This window comes from Meles meles, chromosome 4 (assembly GCF_922984935.1).
Source record: "Meles meles chromosome 4, mMelMel3.1 paternal haplotype, whole genome shotgun sequence".
Taxonomy (NCBI): Eukaryota; Metazoa; Chordata; class Mammalia; order Carnivora; family Mustelidae; genus Meles; species Meles meles.
In genome coordinates this window covers 51,039,152-51,058,838 of record NC_060069.1, presented here as the reverse complement: position 1 = coordinate 51,058,838, position 19,687 = coordinate 51,039,152, and the positions used below count along the sequence as shown (strand labels likewise).

Sequence of the window (19,687 nt, the reverse complement as noted above, 5' to 3'; positions counted from 1 at the left end):
TTTTCTAGATATGTCTCCTGAGGCAAGAAAAATAAAAGCAAAAATAAGCTATTAGGACTATATCAAAATAAAAAGCTTCCTTCCACAGCGAAGGAAACAATCAGCAAAACTAAAAGACAACCTACTAAAGATGAGAAGATATTTGCAAATGAACATATCCAATAAAGGGTTAGTATCCAAAATACATAAAGTATACAACCCAACATACACACAAACGTGCACACACTAATCCAATTAATAAATGGGCAGAAGGCAAAAACAGACATTGCTCCAAAGAATATATTCAGACAGAAAAGATACTCAACATCACTTACCATCAGGGAAATGCAATTCTAAACTTATCAGAATGGCTAAAAATTGAAAACACAAAAAACAACATGCATTGGCAAAGATTTGGAGAAAAGGGGACCCTTGTGCATTATTGGTTAGAATGCACACTGGTGTGGCAACTATCAAAAATAGTAGAGAAGGTCCTCAAAAAGTTAAAAATAAGAACTATCCTGAGATCCAGTAGCACACTATTGAGTTTTTACCCAAAAAATACAAAAACACCAGTTTGAAAGGGTACGTGATTCCACATGTTTACTGTAGCATTGTTTACAACGGCCAAATTACGGAAGCCACCCCCCAAGTCCACCAATAAATGAATGGATAATGAAGATATGGTGTGTGTGTATAGATACACACACACACACACACACACACACACACACACACACACACACACTGGAATATTACTCAGCCACAAAAAAGGAATGAAATCTTGCCATTTGTAGCAACATAGATGAAGTTAGAGTGTATAATACTAAGAAACATAAGACAGTGAAAGAATAACAAATACCATATGTGGAATTTAAGAAATGGAGCAAATGAACAAAGGGAAAGAAAGTAAGAAACCAAGAAACAAGACCCTTAACTCTAGAGAAAAGACTGATGGTTACCAGAGGCGAGTTGGGTTAGGGGGATGGGTGAAATAGGTGACAGGGATTAAGAATTCACTTATCAGGGCACCTGGGTGGCTCAGTGGGTTAAAGCCTCTGCCTTCAGCTCAGGTCATGATCCCAGGGTCCTGAGATTGAGCCCCGCATGGGGCCCTCTGCTCAGCAGGGAGCCTGCTTCTTTCTCTCTCTGCCTGCCTCTGCCTACTTGTGATCTCTGCCTGTCAAATAAATAAATAAAATCTTTTTTTTTAAAGAATTCACTTATCATGATGAGCACTGTGTGATATAGAATCACTGTGATAGATAGAATCATTGAATCACTATATTGTACGCCTGAAACTAATATAACACTATGTCAACTGCCCTGGAGTTAAAATTTTAAACTTTAAAAAGAAAGACATGGCCCCTTCCCTTAAAGAAATTAGTTTGCACAACTGTGCAGATCACTTTTTTAAGACTTCATTTATTTATTTGTCAGAGAGAGAGACTGAGCAAGCACAAGCAGAGGGGAGCAGCAGGCAGAGGGAGAAGCAAAGGGTCCGATGGGGGACTTGATCCCAGGACCCTGGTATCATGACCTAAGCCAAGGACAAAAGCTTAACTGACTGAGCCACGCAGGCGCTCCACAAATAATTTTAATACAGTGGACAATGTAATACTATAAGCAATTTTAATTAAGTGCTTGGGAAGGGTAGAGGACGAAGGTGTTGACTGCAAATGAAGGCATCCAGGAAGGCTTCACTGGCAAGTTGCCTTCTGATCTGTACCTTGAGAGGGCAAAATGACAAACTGTGGTTCATACTTGGCATTAGCCTATGCACAGAAGTATGGGAGTTTCCTACAGGTTTGAATAAGACTGAGCAGTCTGAGACATTAGGAAAACCTGACCCTAGAAATGGAGGTTGGATGTCAGGTGAGGAATGAGGGCTTTTCACATTGTAGAGCCATAGAAATTTTTGGTAGCAGCAATGTGACATTCGTTTTAGAAAGGAAACAAAAATCATTTTGGGGATAGGGAGTTATAGCGTTATAGGAGTTATAGTGTTATAGGAGGAGAGATGCAAACAAGGAAGCCAGTCAGAGACTGTTGCTGTGGTGGAGACATGAGCACTGATGCCTACAGGCATTTCTAGGTTCTTGTGGTGAGAGGGCAATTCCAGTTCTGCATCTTTCTAATGAGCCCCATCCCAGGTTTATTCTGGATTGCAAACTCCCCATCAGTCCAGACATCTCACTTGGAATATAGCATATTACATGGGAAACATAGTTGTTTGGTAAGACAGCATGGGATTCTAGGGAAGATAGAAAGTTAATAGCCAGTTTTATCAATCTTTTGGAGTCCTGACTCAATATGTGGTATCCTTTTGTGGGAGCGTTGTTGTTTTTCATTTTTAAAGTTCAGCATATTTTTTAAGCCAGAGAAATTGACTATCATAATTCACTTACCATAACAGGAGCCCCTCTAGATTCAACATTTCTATCAAGAGTTCACAGCACTGAACTTGGAGGTGGTGGTTGAATCAAGGCTTAGAGTAATCAGTAGCCTCATTGATGATGGGCTCTGATGGGGCTCTGCACCTGGCATGCTCTGTGTGTGTCCATCACCAGGAAGACCACTATGAAATCTTAAGGTCCTTGGTGACCCTACCAGGTTTTTGATGACTAATCGGTTTCAGAATAGTCACGTGTTCTTCCAGCGGAAAACCTGGGTTATGTAGTTCAGGGGTCCAAAAACTACAGCTGTGAGCTAACTCCAGCCTGCTTTTGTAAATAAAGCTTTATTGGAACACGGTCATGCCCATCTGCTTAGTACTGTTTACAGCTGCTTCCACCCTATGACAGCAGAACTGAAATGCTGCACCAAACCCGGAAATACTTACTCTCTGTGCCTTCACAGGAACATTTGCCATCAACCCTGCAGTAGTGGTAGAAAAGGGAGAGAAGTCAGAAGACATGTGTTCTAAATCCTAGATTTGCCACCACCTCCCTGCGTGAATTCAAAAAAGACACTTGATCTATTGTACGTGTTTCCTTGATACGCACTCTGCCTTCTCCCAGGTCCTGTGATAGGCACACGAGCCAATGTGTCTGTAAGATGTTGGTCATGCTGTAAGGGACTACATACATGGAGCTCTGCAAGTTGCAACCTGACACTGGCTTGTCTCTTGCCCTCCCCAGAATACCCTGGAGCAGTGCAGCGTGTGCTCCAAGCCCATCATGGAGCGGATTCTGCGAGCCACCGGGAAGGCCTATCATCCTCACTGCTTTACCTGTGTGATGTGCCACCGCAGCCTTGATGGGATCCCATTCACCGTGGACGCTGGTGGCCTCATTCACTGCATCGAGGACTTCCACAAGTAGGTGGTCTGATCTGTTCCCTCGAGCCTGCCAGTCCCCTCTGGATTCTGTTCTCACAGCCTCATATCTGGGCCATCCGTTCTCCTCTGTCAAAACTGTAGAATTCCAGGATTTGGTGGGACCTTAAGAAGGGCTTGTTTATCCCCCTCTCCTAATGCAGGAATGGGTATCAGTTAATCCAGCTGTCCTCCAGCTTTGTTCCTGCCCACAGGCTGCCCTGGGGCTGATCTGTCACATCTTTGTGCGGCTCTGATACTAAGAACAGTTGACTCAGCTGCAGAATATGCGTATTGGAAAGAGGAAGGATCCTAAGGTAGACTTCCCTGGCCTATACATGAGCAAGATGCGTTACAGTGGACAAATTGCTGAATGTCTTAGAGCTTTTCAGTCTGCTCATTAGAACAGAGCCTGTCTTAAAGCTCCCCAGGTGTGACAGTCCAAGGTTCTCTCTAGAGCTGTCCTTTATATCTTTGCCAGTCTTCAGAGAGGGGGTAATATGGAGATGGCAGTGGACACAGAACAGTTCACTCCCTCTTCCTGGTGCAAGCCCCTCACATTTTGGGGTCATTTTCCTGTCATTAGCAACACATTCACATCGTCCCATAACCTGTTTCCCGACCCAGGCTTTCTCTTCCTCAGGACACTTTCTAATAGCATTAATGAATGTGGGCTTGTGGAGTCTTTGGAGGAAGATTAGGAAGTCGACTCTCAAGGTCAAGACCACTTACTCATGGGCCTGGAAAAAATGTGTCCTTATTCAGTTTTCTCATTCGTCGGGCCCTCCTTCCTCTGTCATAGCTGGGGTTTTCTTGACAATTGTACAATTTTGTGTTTTGCTTCTGTTTATTTGGCCCCTTTCTTAGTTAGCTGATTGGTTGATGAGATCTGCTGCATATATTTAGAAATGATACAAAAGCCACAGTGGAGATCTACAAGCTGCTGGCACAGAGGCTTTCTGGCTCCCTTGCTGGGCAGTCTGGGTCTTTGAGGACAGTCTGAAGCTCTCCCAGAGCTAAAGCTCACGTGACTCCCCAGTTTGGGTCTCCATTTTATGACCTCCAGATGTGTAGTCTTGTGGGTTAATTTTCACCGCTTTGTTAATTGTCAACAATCAGGAGGAACTTGCCACAGGCAGTTTGGGGACCTGAGACTCCTCTATTTTAAAAGTGAATTTCCTGACCACTTTCCAAGTAGCAAAGAAATTGAAAAACCTCACCAAAAGACGTGAGGCTGAATGAATTAAAAAAAAAAAACCCCAGAGGCAGGAATTCTCCACCTGAATTAGACAAGTAAGGGCTCACTTTGAAAGGGCAGTCACAGCATAAATTGTACTTCACATTATTGATATTTTTAGCTTGTAATTACACATTTAAAAAAAAAAAACCTGCATCTATTTAAGGGAAGTAAAAAGATACCAATGGGGAGTGTGTTTCTGTCACGGTTTCTCTCCTTTCTTGGACGTACCCTAATCCAAGGAGGACGGGTAGATGTAATCAGAGCACACATGTTTCTGTTGCTTGGAAAAGACGGATCTATTACACCCCCCAATTAAAACAGGAAATCAGTTCTGACAAATGGAAGTTTATATCTCTGCCATTTATCTTTCATTTCTAAGAGTGAGGAGCATAATTAGAGACTTGGGACTGGTGACATAAGTGTGTGGGTCTGAACACTCCAGACAAGCAGTCTTAGCAGCTAAAAGGGAAGAACCATCTCTGAGCCCCCAGCTCCACCGCCAATTCAATGGCATGTTAAGACACAGATTATTTTTTTAAAAATAATGTTGTCTGGATGATTGGCAGGTATGTAGCGGGGAAAGCTTTTTGATCTTTTCACCATTTCCCAAAGGAAAATTAGAGATACATTTTACAGAACTCTGTTTGTGAGCCTTGAAAGTACTAGAACACAAAGCAGCTAAAAGCCCCACCCAGGGTAGGCATTGCCAGGCTAACGAGAGAGTACACGGGGGGGATACAACCTCCTTCTGCAGACTGTTTTGGGCGGCCTTGATTCTTGGTGTCACTCTATGAGCTTTTAGGAGGTATCTTTCAATTCAATTCAACCACGTCTACAAAGAGCCCTCTATGTGCTCAGTGCTAAAGGAGAGAGATCCAAGGAGAGAAATTGCAGGGGTAGAAAATGCACAGACACAGAGAGAAAAGCCCCTGTCAGCAAGGAGCTTGCCAGGAAGAGGGGGAGAATAAGCACAGAGTGTGTGTGATATCAGGCAGAAGGGACCAGACACAATGAGACAGGCAGAGGCAAAAGCTTGAGCTGCCAGAGTCAGAGAAGATTACTTGGCCCTGAGATCTGGGAGGCTTCTGGAGGCAGAATTTGAAGAGCATTTTAAGTGAGAAATGGAGATTCCTGACAGCAGGAACAACTCAGGAATAAAGAAGGGCTCAAAGTGAGGAAGGGCTTCTCTAATTCATGGAGGGTTTGCTTGGCTGTAACTAGAGCAGCCTGGGAGTGGAAGTCACTGTGAGATGCAGAAGGCCCATGAGAAGGGATTCATCTCACCTGCTTAGCATCCTGTCTTCTAAACCAGTGCTTCCCAAATGTTAATGTGCTTACAAGTCACCTAGGGATCTTGTTAAACTGCAAATTCTAATTCAGTGGGTCTGGGGTGGGACCTACATACAATTCTGCATTTCTGACAAGCTCCCCGGTGGTCTTGGACTGCACAGTGAGAAATAAGCTTCCCAAATACTATTTTTGAGGCCTTGTAAATGGGCCATCCCCTGCATAACTACCTTCAGTCAAGGTTGGCCCAAGTCCTCCATCCCATTAGGTCTACCCACTCTTTTCCCATATGTTATTTCAGATGACTGCTCAAACTAGTTCCCTGGCAAACTGACTGTATCCACCCTCATCCACACACACACACACACACTACAGACACTATACACACTTTTGCATTTCACTTAAATAGCCATCTTTCAAGCCCTAGCTCATTTACCACCTCCTCTGAGAACAGTTGCCTGACCTCAACCCCTCCCTACCCTGTATGAATTTCTATCTGTCTATGTTCTGTAGAATTTTGTAAATCGGGTATACCTAGTAATTAACCGTAGCCTGGTTAGTAATAAAGAATATACATACACACACCCAGTTTTACATATCTTTACATATTGCATTTTTGCAATATGACAGGATGTGTACATCTCGACTAATAGAACAAATGCAGAAATATATAGAAGTCCCTCACCAGTAGGACTGCTGGAGCCCTAGTTTATTTCTGTATTCCCAGTGCCAGGACAGTGAACTCAGAAAAGCCGGGTTATTTAGCTGACCCTTTCATTGCGTTGATCCTTTATTTCACTATCTGTGCTTTCTTATCAGAGACATTACACCCATCCACTTATTTGTCTAATCAGCACCCGTTTGTTGATTGCCAGAAATGTGCCAGGATAAAGATGATGAAGACCGGCCTGCTCTGAGCCTTGGCTCCTGTGGCTGTGAAGCAGAAATGATAAAAAACAAAAACAAAAACAAAAAAAACTATTTCTTCATAATGTTGCTGTCAGTAAAAAAATGAGGTCAAGTGCACAGAGTGCTTAACAAGGCTTGGCACATAATCAGCACACGATATATGGTAGCTGTTTGAACCATCAAAAGTGTTTTTTTCCTCACATTTTTTATTATTATTATTATTATTATTATTATTGTCTGCTTAGTGAGCTGAGCCTTGAAACAGACCACCTGGGATTTAGAAAAGTCTTCAAAATGCTGGCCAAAGAACACTGTGGGGACTGTGGAAACTACTTCCTGTCTCTTCCTTTTGTTTTTTCCTATCATGGAAATGAGGCCAATTGGTAGGAAGGAATCATGACTCAGCGAGAATACACTTTATGCCGTTCTGAAGAGGAAGGACCTTGAGGTTGAACATGAAGCTCCAAGTAACATCTTTTTATAGAGCAATATGGCAGACACTTCATTTCATTAGCTAGAGCCTGAAAATCTGTTGTCTGCCCTGGTCGTAGGAGTTGTTTCCGGAAATTCAGAGACGGAGCAAAACCTACCAGCTGGAAACTCAGTTCAGTGGTCCCCAAAGATGTGCAAACAATTACTACTAAAATAGGCAAATTCAGTGAAAGATAGTTTATCCTAAAGACGTAAGTGATTGTGGCTGAGGAAAAAGGAGCAGGTTCACAATTCAGTGATGGACCAAGACATGCTTCTGACCTCACAGACTATATACAGTCTCAATGGGCGTGGGGAAAGGAACGTCTGCACACTGGATTCCAGAAGCCTGCTTATTTCACTACTGGTGACCCAGATTCAAAAATAATCAGGTAGTCCAAAGCATATTTTTTTTTTTTTTACCACTGGGTGTAAATTTCTCGCATAAAATGCCAATTATAACAACTCTGATTACTGCTACAGTTGTACCATGATCCTTTTAATTTTTCTTTCATAGCAATCAATTGATCTGCTGCTTAATTCATATTTATTTAGATTGCAGCCACACAGATGCTTTTTGGGTGCTGCCAAGAAAATTAATATGTACATATAGAGTATAATGTATGTAAAAATGCTTTGACAACCATAAAGTGCTCTGCAAAGTATTAGATTACTATCATTATTTCTTTTTAAGTCTCACTACAAATAGATAAATTTTAACGTCATTAATCTCAAAACCATTACCATGAAAAACCCGGCTTGCTCAGTCTGTCCTTTTTTTTTTCCCTCCATCTCTTTGGTTTTTAATCCATGACCATTTCAAATCATGTCTCGTTTCACACCTTCCCAAATGCCACACCTAATTTCCAGGAGATCCAGATGAATGCACAGCCTGTATTTGCAGCCTCTTAATCTGTTATGAGAGATAAATTTTAGGGCCGTCGGTCGTATTAAGGAATATTAAGAGATCAGGAAGTAGTAGGATTCCTCACCAACAATTAGTCTCAAAAGCACATGTACCTGTATGCGTATCTACACGTGTAAGTGTTTACACCTTTTGGAAGTGCTAAGACCCTCTAAAGAATAAAGAACTTGAGGCACCTGGGTGGCTCAGTGGGTTAAGCCTCTGTCTTCAGCTCAGGTCATGATCTCAGGGTCTTGGGATTGAGCCCCGCATTGGGCTCTCTGCTCAGTGGGAAGCCTGCTTCCCCCTCTCTCTCTCTTCCTGCTTGTGATTTCTCTCTCTTTCAAATAAATGAATAAAATCTTAAAGAAAAAAAAAATAAAGAACTTGATGGCTTTGGAACTTTTTTTCTTTTTAAACCAGAGTTTAACACAACTGAAACGTAGGAAGTGCAGACTTGGTCATAGTGAGTTTGGTGTCAAGTTCGGTGTATTCAGACTGGCTACCCTGTGCTATTTCGACAAGGTGTGTAGTTGAGGTTTCTTGTGTTAATTCCTAGAGCTCAGTTTGAGAGAAAGAGACTCTAGTAAGTGGGAATGACACAGTTACCAACCTCAGAATATTTGTGTAGGGCCTGGGGAACAAGTACACAAGTCTAGAAGCAAAAAGTCAAGCAAGACAAAGTCAAGCAAAGGAAACAAGTAAGGGCCCCAGGCCTCTTCCCTAGCCCAGGGTCTGTGTTTGCAGTCTATCCACCAGCGAACTTCATGTCACCCATAAAGTGGCCAGGAGCTCCTAGACGCACTTCATGCACTAACTTCCCACCTCACCAAATATCACAATGTTCTTGTCTAGAAGGACCTCCACAAATCACCAAGTCTAAATCCCTTATAGCTGAGGAAGCAGACCCAGAGAAGGAAAGTGACTTGCTCAAGGTCACACAAGATGACAGCAGATGTCCTGACCCTTCGCTAACTCCTTTTCTTTTCACTTCCGGGTCTCCCCCATTGGTCAGTGTCTATCCTCAACATCTAACCAGACCTATGTCTCCATTTACAGGAAATTTGCCCCCCGATGTTCTGTGTGCAAGGAGCCTATCATGCCAGCCCCAGGCCAGGAGGAGACTGTCCGGATTGTGGCTCTGGATCGCGATTTCCACGTTCATTGCTACCGCTGTGAGGTCTGTGGTCAGCACCCCACCCCCGTCAGTGCATGGCAGGCATGGAAAGGCCCAGCGGAGCTGGGTTTTTGCAAATACAGCAATTATTCAAGCTGGAAAAGCCCGCTGATGCCTGTGTTCACAGGATTTGGGTTTTAGATCTTAGGCCCTCATTTAATGCTAGCGACATTGGGTAAGTCACTTCACCGCTCAGTCTCAATTTCCCCACCTGTGAAAAGGACCCAAATCCTTAGGAACCTCTGCAGATTTGGCTGAGTGACTAAAATGCAAAACTGGGTATTAAAGGACATTGTAAATCACAAAGTGCTAAATTAGGGACAAATGGTATTCTTGTTACTATAATTATTACTGTTACACTGCTCTTTAACCATGGCTCTGATACTTCTGTGGGACAGAAGAGTCATCCTCACTCAGGAGAAAGGAGGAAAATTCACTCGTCTCAAAGCAGTAGGAGCTTGATGCTCCAAGTCACAGAGATTGGTTGAGTTACAGGCACTGACTGAGCGCATACAACAGGCGGTCAGGTCAGGTCAGGTCAGGCGGCTGCTAAGGGCCCCACGGAGGTACGCACAGGTGCTGTGGGTACACACATAAGAGGCTCATAATCCAGGCTGAAAATGACAAGGAAGCCTTCTTGCCCAAGGGACATGTAGTCATTTCTACAGCAAAGGACACAAGTCCTTCCCTTACAATCTGAGTATCAAAAGGGCACTACATTCAGGAAGTGATTTTTTTTTTTTAAAGATTTTATTTGTTTATTTGACAGACAGCGATCACAAGTAGGCAGAGAGGCAGGCAGAGAGAGGAGGAAGCAGGCTCCCTACCAAGCAGAGAGCCCGATGTGGGAATCGATCCCAGAACTCTGGGATCATGACCTGAGCCCAAGGCAGAGGCTTTATCCCACTGAGCCACTCAGGCGCCCCCCAGGAAGTGATTTTTAAATGTTTTCTTATCCTGGTTCTAGTTACGCAGAGCCCCCTCTTTGAAGCCATTTTCTTGTTTTCTACTAGCTCATCTGAGGACGGTATTTACCAGCTCCTTCTTCCCTCTGGGAAGGAGAGTCTGAACTGCCTCACCACCACACCCTCGCCCGTTGGTTAATCTAGTCCCACTGGGTGATCTTCCCAAGACACCGGGGACGGGGCCTCCCCTGGCTCTCTAGGACTGTGTTCAATCCACTCACTGCTCCTGCTGAAACCCACCACCTGATTGATGTGGGGTTCTTTGCTTTGCCCTAGAGCCCAAGCTGCATCTGTCTCTGTGTCCTTAACATGAGAAAAGGTAATCTACCAGCTTTCATGCCGGATTTTATGACTGTGGAGGAACAGCCACCTCCAGCCTTAAAACCGACCTGATTCATAAGTGTGAAAAAGCTGATAGATGCCTTTGAGGTCATTTTACAGAAGGAGAAACTGAGGCTTAAAGAAGGAAAGCTTCCCAACACTGCCCACACACTTGCTATGCATACCAATAGGCTTTGACCTTAAATGACCTGGGGTTTTGTGCCCAGAGTTGCATAAAGGTGTCTTTTCTCCTTCCCAATGGAATGAGAGCAGTACAAATTCAGTTTGCTTTAAAGGCTTGTGAAGTTGGTTTTTTGTTTGTTTGTTTACAAAACAATGCTATAGCCTGGGAAGAGCACTGAATTAGAAGAGGGCAGACCATCATTCTAGTCCTGTCTAGGACACTGCCTGACCCTGGAGAGATCATATCCCTTCTGCTCCTCACTTCCCCTCTATAGAAATGAGGAGGGTGCACTGCATACCCCAGGTGGCCCCTTTGGGTTCCCAGAGTCCAGGCATTGATGGTGCCGACACTGTGGTTGACTCTGGGCTCTTCACGGTGTCCAGGTGACCGTAGAGGTCAGCTCACTAAATGCTTACGGCCATGTCATTTATGAAATTCCCTTCTTTCTTTATTGCGATGAGAAGAGTTCATTTAATTCCATTACTCACAGTGTGCCAGGTGCCCCTAGAGCAGCAGGATGGCTGCTCATTTGGGCAAGGCCGTCTTCTGGGGAGCCAGCCTGGCTCCTGCCGCCCCTGCTGCTGCTGTGGGCTTGTCAGCCCTGCCCTTTCTGAGCTTGCATTTCGTTATTAGCCACATGCGCACGGCCGCCCCAGTGACCTCCTGACTGTCTTAGCAGACAGCAGCAGCAGAGCGTGTGCGGTGGTGCTGGCCTTTTAGAAGAGTTTCTGCTGAAGTGAGCAAAGGCCACGTATGGCCAGAGGAAGTCCTGTATTTTTCTTTTCAAAGAAACTTCCATGTCCTCCCAAAGTAAGGGCCAGCATTTGGCGGTTACTTGTCACTTTCCAAAATGGAGCTGCAGAGGTGTTATTGACAGTAGGACGTTCCTTTGATCCTTCCCAGCTTGGGTGCTCCCTGCATTTGTTTCAAAGTACATTCACATCCAGTTTCCTCTTTGATCTTCCCAAAGGCTTGGTGAGTTGGACACGCAGGAGCTCTTCTGAGTGACACCAAGGCAGAGCTACGGGGTGCCCCCGGGAGGGGCCGGCTCCTGGTCCAACACATTCCCATACTGCACTGTCTCCCTCAGAACGTGCAGCAAACCAGTACTCCCAGCACACTTCAGGGTTTTGTTTTCTCGCTACAGTTGGAGTCAGGATGCCGAGCCTAGGGCTGGCCCTTCTGCTTGGAAGGAGGTCCTCTCCAGACCTGCTTCTGCCCAGAAACGGCCCAGGAATTCTGTCCCTGCACCTGTGTATCCTTTGGAGAGATCCCAAGACTCGTGATAAAGGGTTAAGATGACTTAGCAGTTAGGAATCTCCTCTTTTTTTATTTTCACTTGTTCTTGCTCTTTTTTTTTTTTTTTTAAGATTTTATTTATTTATTTGACAGACAAAGATCACAAGTAGGCAGAGAGGCAGGCAGAGAGAGAGGAGGAAGCAGGCTCCCTGCTGAGCAGAGAGCCTGATTCGGGGCTCGACCCCAGGACCCTGAGATCATGACCTGAGCCGAAGGCAGAGGCTTCAACCACTGAGCCACCCAGGCACCCTTATTCTTGCTCTTTTTGTTGCCTGGATGAGAGAACAAAATTACTCCTTGAGGTCCCAGACCCTTGGGTTCTCCTCTTCTTGAACTTGCATTTCCTGTGACATAACCTGAGGCAGTGGGAGGTGGGGTTCGTTTTACCCTTTTTGTGTTTATGCCCCCAATCTCTCATTCGGCCTCGTTCCAGATGGTATGTTGTATCCTGGGGAAGGACTGGAGGGGTCCGGTGGTACACGAAGAGGACTGCATTATGGAGGCGTCGAATGGAAAGCTAAGGAATGTAGTCCTCACGTTCCTAGTTTCCAGTTTTACTGACATCCTTTCCATTTTTCCAGGACTGTGGCGGTCTCCTGTCCGAAGGAGACAACCAAGGCTGCTACCCTCTGGATGGACACATCCTCTGTAAGACCTGCAACTCTGCCCGCATCAGGGTGCTCACCGCCAAGGCCAGCACTGACCTCTAAATACAGTCGTCTGCTGAGCTGCTTAGTTGGGGGCGCTGAGAAGAAGGAAGCACAAGACAAAGATAAGAAATGGGAAAATACAGGAAAGGCAATCAAGCCGTGGGATGGTCTCCGTTCTTCCTCTAATATTAACCTTTCCTTAGAAGCACATAGATGATGAGGTTTTTTTTTTGTTTTTTTTTTTACGTTCTCACCAAATACACATTTCACATTTAATCATGTAGGACCTTGATGGGCCTTTGTTCCCAAGGACTTCCACATTTTTGCACGGATTATACTCCATCCCATTCACTTCTGCATTCCTGTAACTTTTAATCCCTATGTTTGTCTCACTTTTCATCTGGTTGAATGGCTTTTTTTAGTGTGGTATTTGCTGTCATGCAGTTTTTCCTGGGTGAGCCGGGCCAACTCCCAGGTGCTTTTAGGCTTGAAGGGTCCGTCCTGTCAGTTCCACGTGGCCTGTGAACAGGAAGGATAGCCACTCTTTTTCTGTGTATTGAAAAGGACATCTTTCTGTTGCTCTAAACCGGTCATGCCCCTTGGGGGGGAAAAATAGTGTGCCATGTTAATGTTCAGCTACAAAGAATTTAAGCTGTAAATTACATAGGTTAAAATAAGCCCAAATTTAATTTGCAACCAAATTGGATTGGAAATTCAAAATCTGTAGTGACCAGTGGTCAGGGCTCATTTGAAAACAGTTATTGGTGAGAGAGATCCAAAGTTCACTTTTTTTTCTAAAGGAATTACAAGTGGGATATGCAGGGGGAAAAAACATTTGGGGGATATTTTGAAAAGCTTATTATTATCCCACCATACCATCTTAAGATTTCCCTTTTCCGTGCTACCTAGACCTCATAATTCAGACAAACTTTGTTTTCTCTGGAACATTACATTTACCGGACTGTCCCGCTTTTCATCTCAGAAATATTGCCATGTTGTTTTTTGTTGTTGTTTGGTTTGTTTTTTTTTTTTTAAATAATATCCAAACACAACTACCAAAGTTGAGTTTTCTATGGGGGACACAGTCATAAAGAACTGTTCCTATTCTTCCTCCGCGCCCACCCCCACCCCCACCCCGCCCCAGGCCCGGGTCCTTTTGCCTGACAGCTGCAAATCAGAGACACAAAATAAAATTGCGGAGTTTTGTTTAGTTTACTTTCAAAAGACAGGAAAGCTTGAAAAAATGGTGAAACCACAGTTTCATCACTCCCATAATCCCGCTGCAACTCAAATTGCATATCACGGGAGACGTGTTCATATCATGGATGTGACATTTATGCCACCACACTTTTCAAAGACAATCGCTGAAAAACAAAAAAAACTGCCTTTCTGAGCTAAAAATATGCAGAGTCTCTGCCTAGAATCTTTATTCATACTCTTACTGGGCATTGAAATGCTTGCTTGCCAACTACAGAACCCTTCTTTTGGGTTCTAACTTGTTTCTTTTAAAGAGAGACGCCCATCTTTGTAACGGCAGGTTGCCATTTTGTAAACTAATCGAGTATTTTGGATTGAGATTTCTTAAACGTTTCTTCAAATCTTCCACAAATATATACTTTTAAATTATGAAGTATTTTAAGTATACACAAAATATAAATAATAATATAATAAATCCCTGTATACATAACACCGAGTTTAAGAAATCAAATATAACAAATATAGTTAACATTCCCTTACTCACCCTTTCCTGAGTCCACAAATACCTTTTTCATAATTAAGTGATAAAGTTGATTTTCTTGTCTGACTTTTATTTGAATTCTAATTTTAACACTCAAAACAGAAATGAAAAAGTATTTGTGCCTGTTTTGAATTATACCCACGCCTCAGGAATTCCAATGACATCAATTTTACTTTAGTAGGAATGATTGTTCAGTTTTCTTTCTTTCTTTCTTTTTTTTTTTTCAATAAGAAATTCTTACGCCTATGGTCATTAGCTCATCTAAGTTCATGTGTGGCTCTTTTGCCTTGGTCATCCAAAGAGACCACCAAAGTTGGGACTTTGCAAAGTTTTCTCGGAAAACTTTGCCTTTCCTTACTTTGCTACTCTTATCATTGGCCTTATATTTTTCTTAATGGGAAACACAATGGGATTCATTTTGGGCAGCGTGTGAATTTGAAGATACTATAGTGACTGTATCTCTGAATTTCCATCCTCCACGTTCAAGATCAGACTTGCTGATGACCTCAAAAAGCACTAACTATTAGACAATTGGAGAGATAATGTAATTTGCTTGAATCGCCTCTTCAATTTGTTTTCTATGAAATACTTGGGGGAAATTGTGTTTAGGCCAAAAGCCCAATTTATTGAGGGATGGATTTTATCTCTTGAAGCGCCGTCACATTATTATGAATTTTGCCAAAAGAGGAAAATGTATGAAATATTTATACCCTAAAAATGCAATAACATTCTACTTGTTTGTTACATTTAAGTCCTTGTGTAACTAAATGTTTACAAGCCAAAACATTTTAAATAGAGAGAGAGTTATAAGAAAATGCTGTCACAGACCCATCACTGTGGCATTGCCAGAATACTGGTGGCTTTCAGTCTTTATAGTACATTTTTATCACATAACCTCAGAGTATCTTTACCAAAGAGTTTTAAAGTAAATCTCTTTTTAATATAGACTTATTATACTTTTGTAATAATGAATGTGCACACACATATGCAGAAATATTTAGAATCAGATTTCTTTTCTTTCACAAGATATAGTAAGGAAAGGATCCTACGTTATTTTGTTCCAGGATTTCTTAAGTATATGATTTATATTGCTTTCTTGTCTTTTCTATTAATCCTTTGGTTTAAACTAATGCCAAATCACTCTTTAGTGTTTTAGTTACGTAAAGTTTTGCCTATAACAGAGACAGAAAGATCATTATTACCTGAACAATTGTAATTATTTTGTCTTTTGGTATAGAGTCTTGATTGTTATTTAAATTCATAAATAATAGAAAAATCAAAGTATATAAGAGAAAGTTTGTTAAACTATACGGGCTTTTAAAAAATTGTCAAGAACGCAAATATTTGGTAATTCTGTGTGATGAGAGACATGGAAAAGGAAAAAAGAAACCCACTATGTCATGGGCTCTGCACACCATTCCAAAATCAAATTTCTTTAATGTCTGGATCCCTAGCTCACACTGAGTCAACATGGAGTCTCATTTGCAATCAAAATTGCATTTGAAACTCACAACTAAGTCATGTGTCCCAGCGTAAGGCATCGAGGCTTTGAGATGCTGGACATCTCTGCAGCTCAAAGATGTGGGTTTTTTTTTCCCTGTCATTGCTAAACTGTTTCTGTAGGGGCAAGTTCTCTGATCAAGATTACTTCATTGGCTGTCTGCTGACCAATGCAGCCAAGTTATCAACACTATCATTGTTTCCTCGCCACACAAGATTCTGAAAAATTGTTTGTGGTGATGTTTAAAGTCTATAAAATTCTAACTACATTTAAACAAGTGTTTTTATTTGGGTTCAGAGGAAGACAGAGAGCACTTTGACAAGAGGGCTGTAGTAAAGGATTTATTGAATATAGACAGGTCTCTGAAAACACAACTTCCAACAGTTTTCCTAGTTAGTAAAAATCCTATTAATGTGAACCAGCCGGGGATAACAGTGTTATTTCTGTTTGATATGGTTTGGGCTTCTCTTGTCAAATCTGTGTCGGCTGCCCCCTGATCCCTCCATCATCACGTTTTGAAGGGTGTCGGGGAAATTATGGCAGCTGCTAGGGAGATCAGGGAAACACTGATGTGACCTCCCAGCCTCTCACCACTCCTCTTGGCTTGGAAAGGCTTCTTTTTCTCATAGACATTTCTAGAAATATTGCCATGCTACCTTAGTATTTCACATTTGTAGTTTAAACAAGTGATTGTCCATCTGTTGCCTGGAGCTACAGTACATGTGTGTTATGAATGAAATATGACAGCATGTTCCATACCCTGCTTTAGCCATCTGTAGGAAGCCAGTAGGCTGAAAAAGATATACCTCCACAAAATGTGCCTGAAGTCCCTTTCTTGAGATCGCTCTCTCGGGGCACTTCCGTGGGAGACAGTCCGAGAGCAACATGTATGTGTGCCTTAGTTTCAGAGTCTCTACGGCACTACGAATATTCACCGGAGCATCCGTAATGTTAGTAATCATCTCCCAGATTTCCAAGTACACTCATCGGACAGGAAAACAAAATCCAGAGAAGTATAAACTCTTTATCTTAATGGATTCTAATAATGTTTCTTTTCTCCTTGTCTCTTGGAAGGACCTTGTGGATTCCCGAATTAAGAAAACACTTTTATGCCAGGAGGTGATGTTGGATGTTGTTAGTAATTGTTTTTGGTCTTTCTCTGGTTGTAGTCAGATAAGGAAGACAGATTTCCATTTGTGTCTTTACCACCCACTCAGCATATCCATGTTTAGGAATTGTCATAGCTTTTTGGTTTGTCTGTTGTCTTAATTTACTAGTGGACAAAACAGGTTGAGGTCTGAGTTATTATTATGGTACAACCGTGGACATATCAGGTTGTTATTTACATGACAGATATGTAGAATGAGATTCTTCTCAAGAGGCTGTTGTCTGTGTAGCATATTACGTATTATTTCAAACCTTTAAAAAATTATCTGATTAAAGCTCCATGGTTTGGTGAGAATTCTTCTCTCCTTCCTTGCCTTTTTCTCTCCCACCTCCTTTTTTCTTTCCTGCCTTCCTTTCTTACATTCTGTCCTGCTTTTCATCCTACCTGTTAATATTATTGTGCTTGGACTTTTCATAGGTAAATTATATCTTTACAGATATACAACCATAGGAAGGGAAGAAGGCTACCATCAAATATGCATGGCATCCATAAATCCTTCCTTTAAAAAATCCTTCCTTTAAAATATTTTCCAGATTGTGTTTATTCATAAAGCAAGATGAGATAATAGAGTCTTTCAGGTTGATTTTAATGACTTTTCATCAGGGACTCAGATCATAGTGTTCTTGGCAAATTCATTTATGACTGTCCTACTTTTCTCAGCTATACGCAAAGTGATCTTTCTAAGACTAGGTTAGGAATTTTTTAAAAAATGCAAAGTATTTTGGCCAAAAAAAACCATATTTTTAAGTGGTGTGGCATGTTATTTTATTCCTAATGAAACTTGGTAATTTTCCTTGTGGCAAAGAAAAACTATTATCTTTACAGAATTTTTACACATATCAGCATTTTGCCTATGAGCATAATATTAAATCCCAATAGTTGAAGCACAGTATTTTACAGGGGGTAGGTCAGCTCCAGAGTTCTTCTTAGAGCACAGTTCACAGGCCTGTGGTATGTTTATAAAAAGCCAAACAAGCAACCTGAGAAGATCAAGTCTGGGTCTGTCAGTAAAACATTTTGTGAAAATTCAGCTTTGAGATTCTTTTGAACTCCGGCTAATATTGATAAAAGTATGCCCTCTGTGTCCGTTTTTTTAAATCTGTTTGGAAAAAGCTTCTGTTTCTAGGGATATATTTTTACCTTTGGTTTCTGCTCTCAATTCCACTTTCTGCAAGTTTTCACGGGAATGACATTGATTTTTCCCTTTTCAGAGGGTCACATGTGGGGAAAGTAAAACATACGTAATACATGTTTAATTCAATACGTAAGTGAATTTGCCAAGTCTCAGTGGGTTTGTTGTTTTGATACAGAAGCAGAGTTTTGTGGGGTTTTGTTTTTTGTTTGTTTGTTTGTTTTAACCTGTCTCCAAGAAGAGTGGAATTCGGGACACGAAGGAGGGATTTAAGAAAAGGGACCATCTGCAACTAAAGTGATGGAGAGCTCTTATAAAGTGTGACTCTGAGAACTTCCAGAGGGGTTTCAGGCATCAACAATTGTAGTTGTTTAAACAAATTAAATATTTATATTTCTAAGTTTATGAGGTATTTAAAAATCACCATGGATAACCATATATTTTTCCCTTGTCGGAAGAAAATGAAACAAGAGCAGCTGCTAGGCCCCATGACACGATTGTAGCTACTGCAGAAATTTATAACACGTGTCCTTTCGCCCCCTCCAAGACAGGGGCACAGCTCGTTCTCGGCCTAAAAGGTGGTGATATATAGTCTGACACACTCTTGGGCACACCGCACTGTACCTAAGCATCTCTGAAGGTTAGAAGTTCCTGCTTTCACACATGCAGTGCTTTTCCCTTTCCAATACTTACCTCATGATGATAGTAAGTAGGAGTTTAGATCTGTTGTTCTCTTGTTGAAATCCGATCATCCACTCTCCGTAATGTGGTCCCTGAACAGCCAAACTGTAACTGACTTGTACTCGTTGTTCTCTTTTTGAGTTGCAAACACAGAAAACTAACTTTATCTTACTAACGTTAAAAAAATAAAAGGAAATATAAAATGGCTTATTTTCCTTTAAAGGACACTTCTTCCTCGACCTGTTTTACTTTCCTGCCTCTTGTGCAAGAAGTTGTAGACACTATTTTGGTTATCCAACATGCATGTGGTTTCTTTTGTGAAAAGTCGTATGGAAGATGCATTTTTATTAAATTCATAAACATTTCCCCCCTTGAAATCACAAAAAAATTACTAAAAGCTTGGCTGTTTATTTCTGATTATGACTTAGTTTATCACAGTCTCTAACCACACTAATACATGTCTCTATCTCCAGCCTTAGTTATAAACAAAAACTTATATTCTACACGCAAAAGGTTATGTATACTAGAGAGAAGAGAAAACCTATCGATAATTCCTTTGTATAATTTAAGATACTTGCATTAGTCTTTCCTTACAATATGCCTTTTTAAATTTTCCAAGCTACTCATCCACTTAGGGGCAAAAGAAAACTTATTCATCTAACTCTGATAGGCATTTAACTCACTGATCCAAACAGCAGCCTTATTGAACAACCCGCCCAATGGATGCAGTCAACTTGGCATTGAATGTAGCTTCTAGTTCACTCT

The 19,687-nt window shown here is 41.9% G+C and overlaps 1 protein-coding gene across 20 annotated transcripts in view; it reads left to right on the top strand.

The window, feature by feature from the left end:
* Nucleotides 1-19,129, top strand: part of LOC123940120 (LIM domain containing preferred translocation partner in lipoma) — a 660,801-nt gene extending 641,672 nt beyond the window's left edge. For all 20 annotated transcript variants that reach the window (XM_046002569.1, XM_046002568.1, XM_046002572.1 and 17 more), the window contains 3 exons: nt 3,120-3,298; nt 9,166-9,286; nt 12,634-19,129. In XM_046002569.1, coding sequence (XP_045858525.1) covers nt 3,120-3,298; nt 9,166-9,286; nt 12,634-12,762 — 429 coding nt within the window. In that variant the 3' untranslated portion in view covers nt 12,763-19,129. The remainder of the gene's footprint in view (nt 1-3,119; nt 3,299-9,165; nt 9,287-12,633) is intronic.
* Nucleotides 19,130-19,687: the final 558 nt, after the last annotated feature.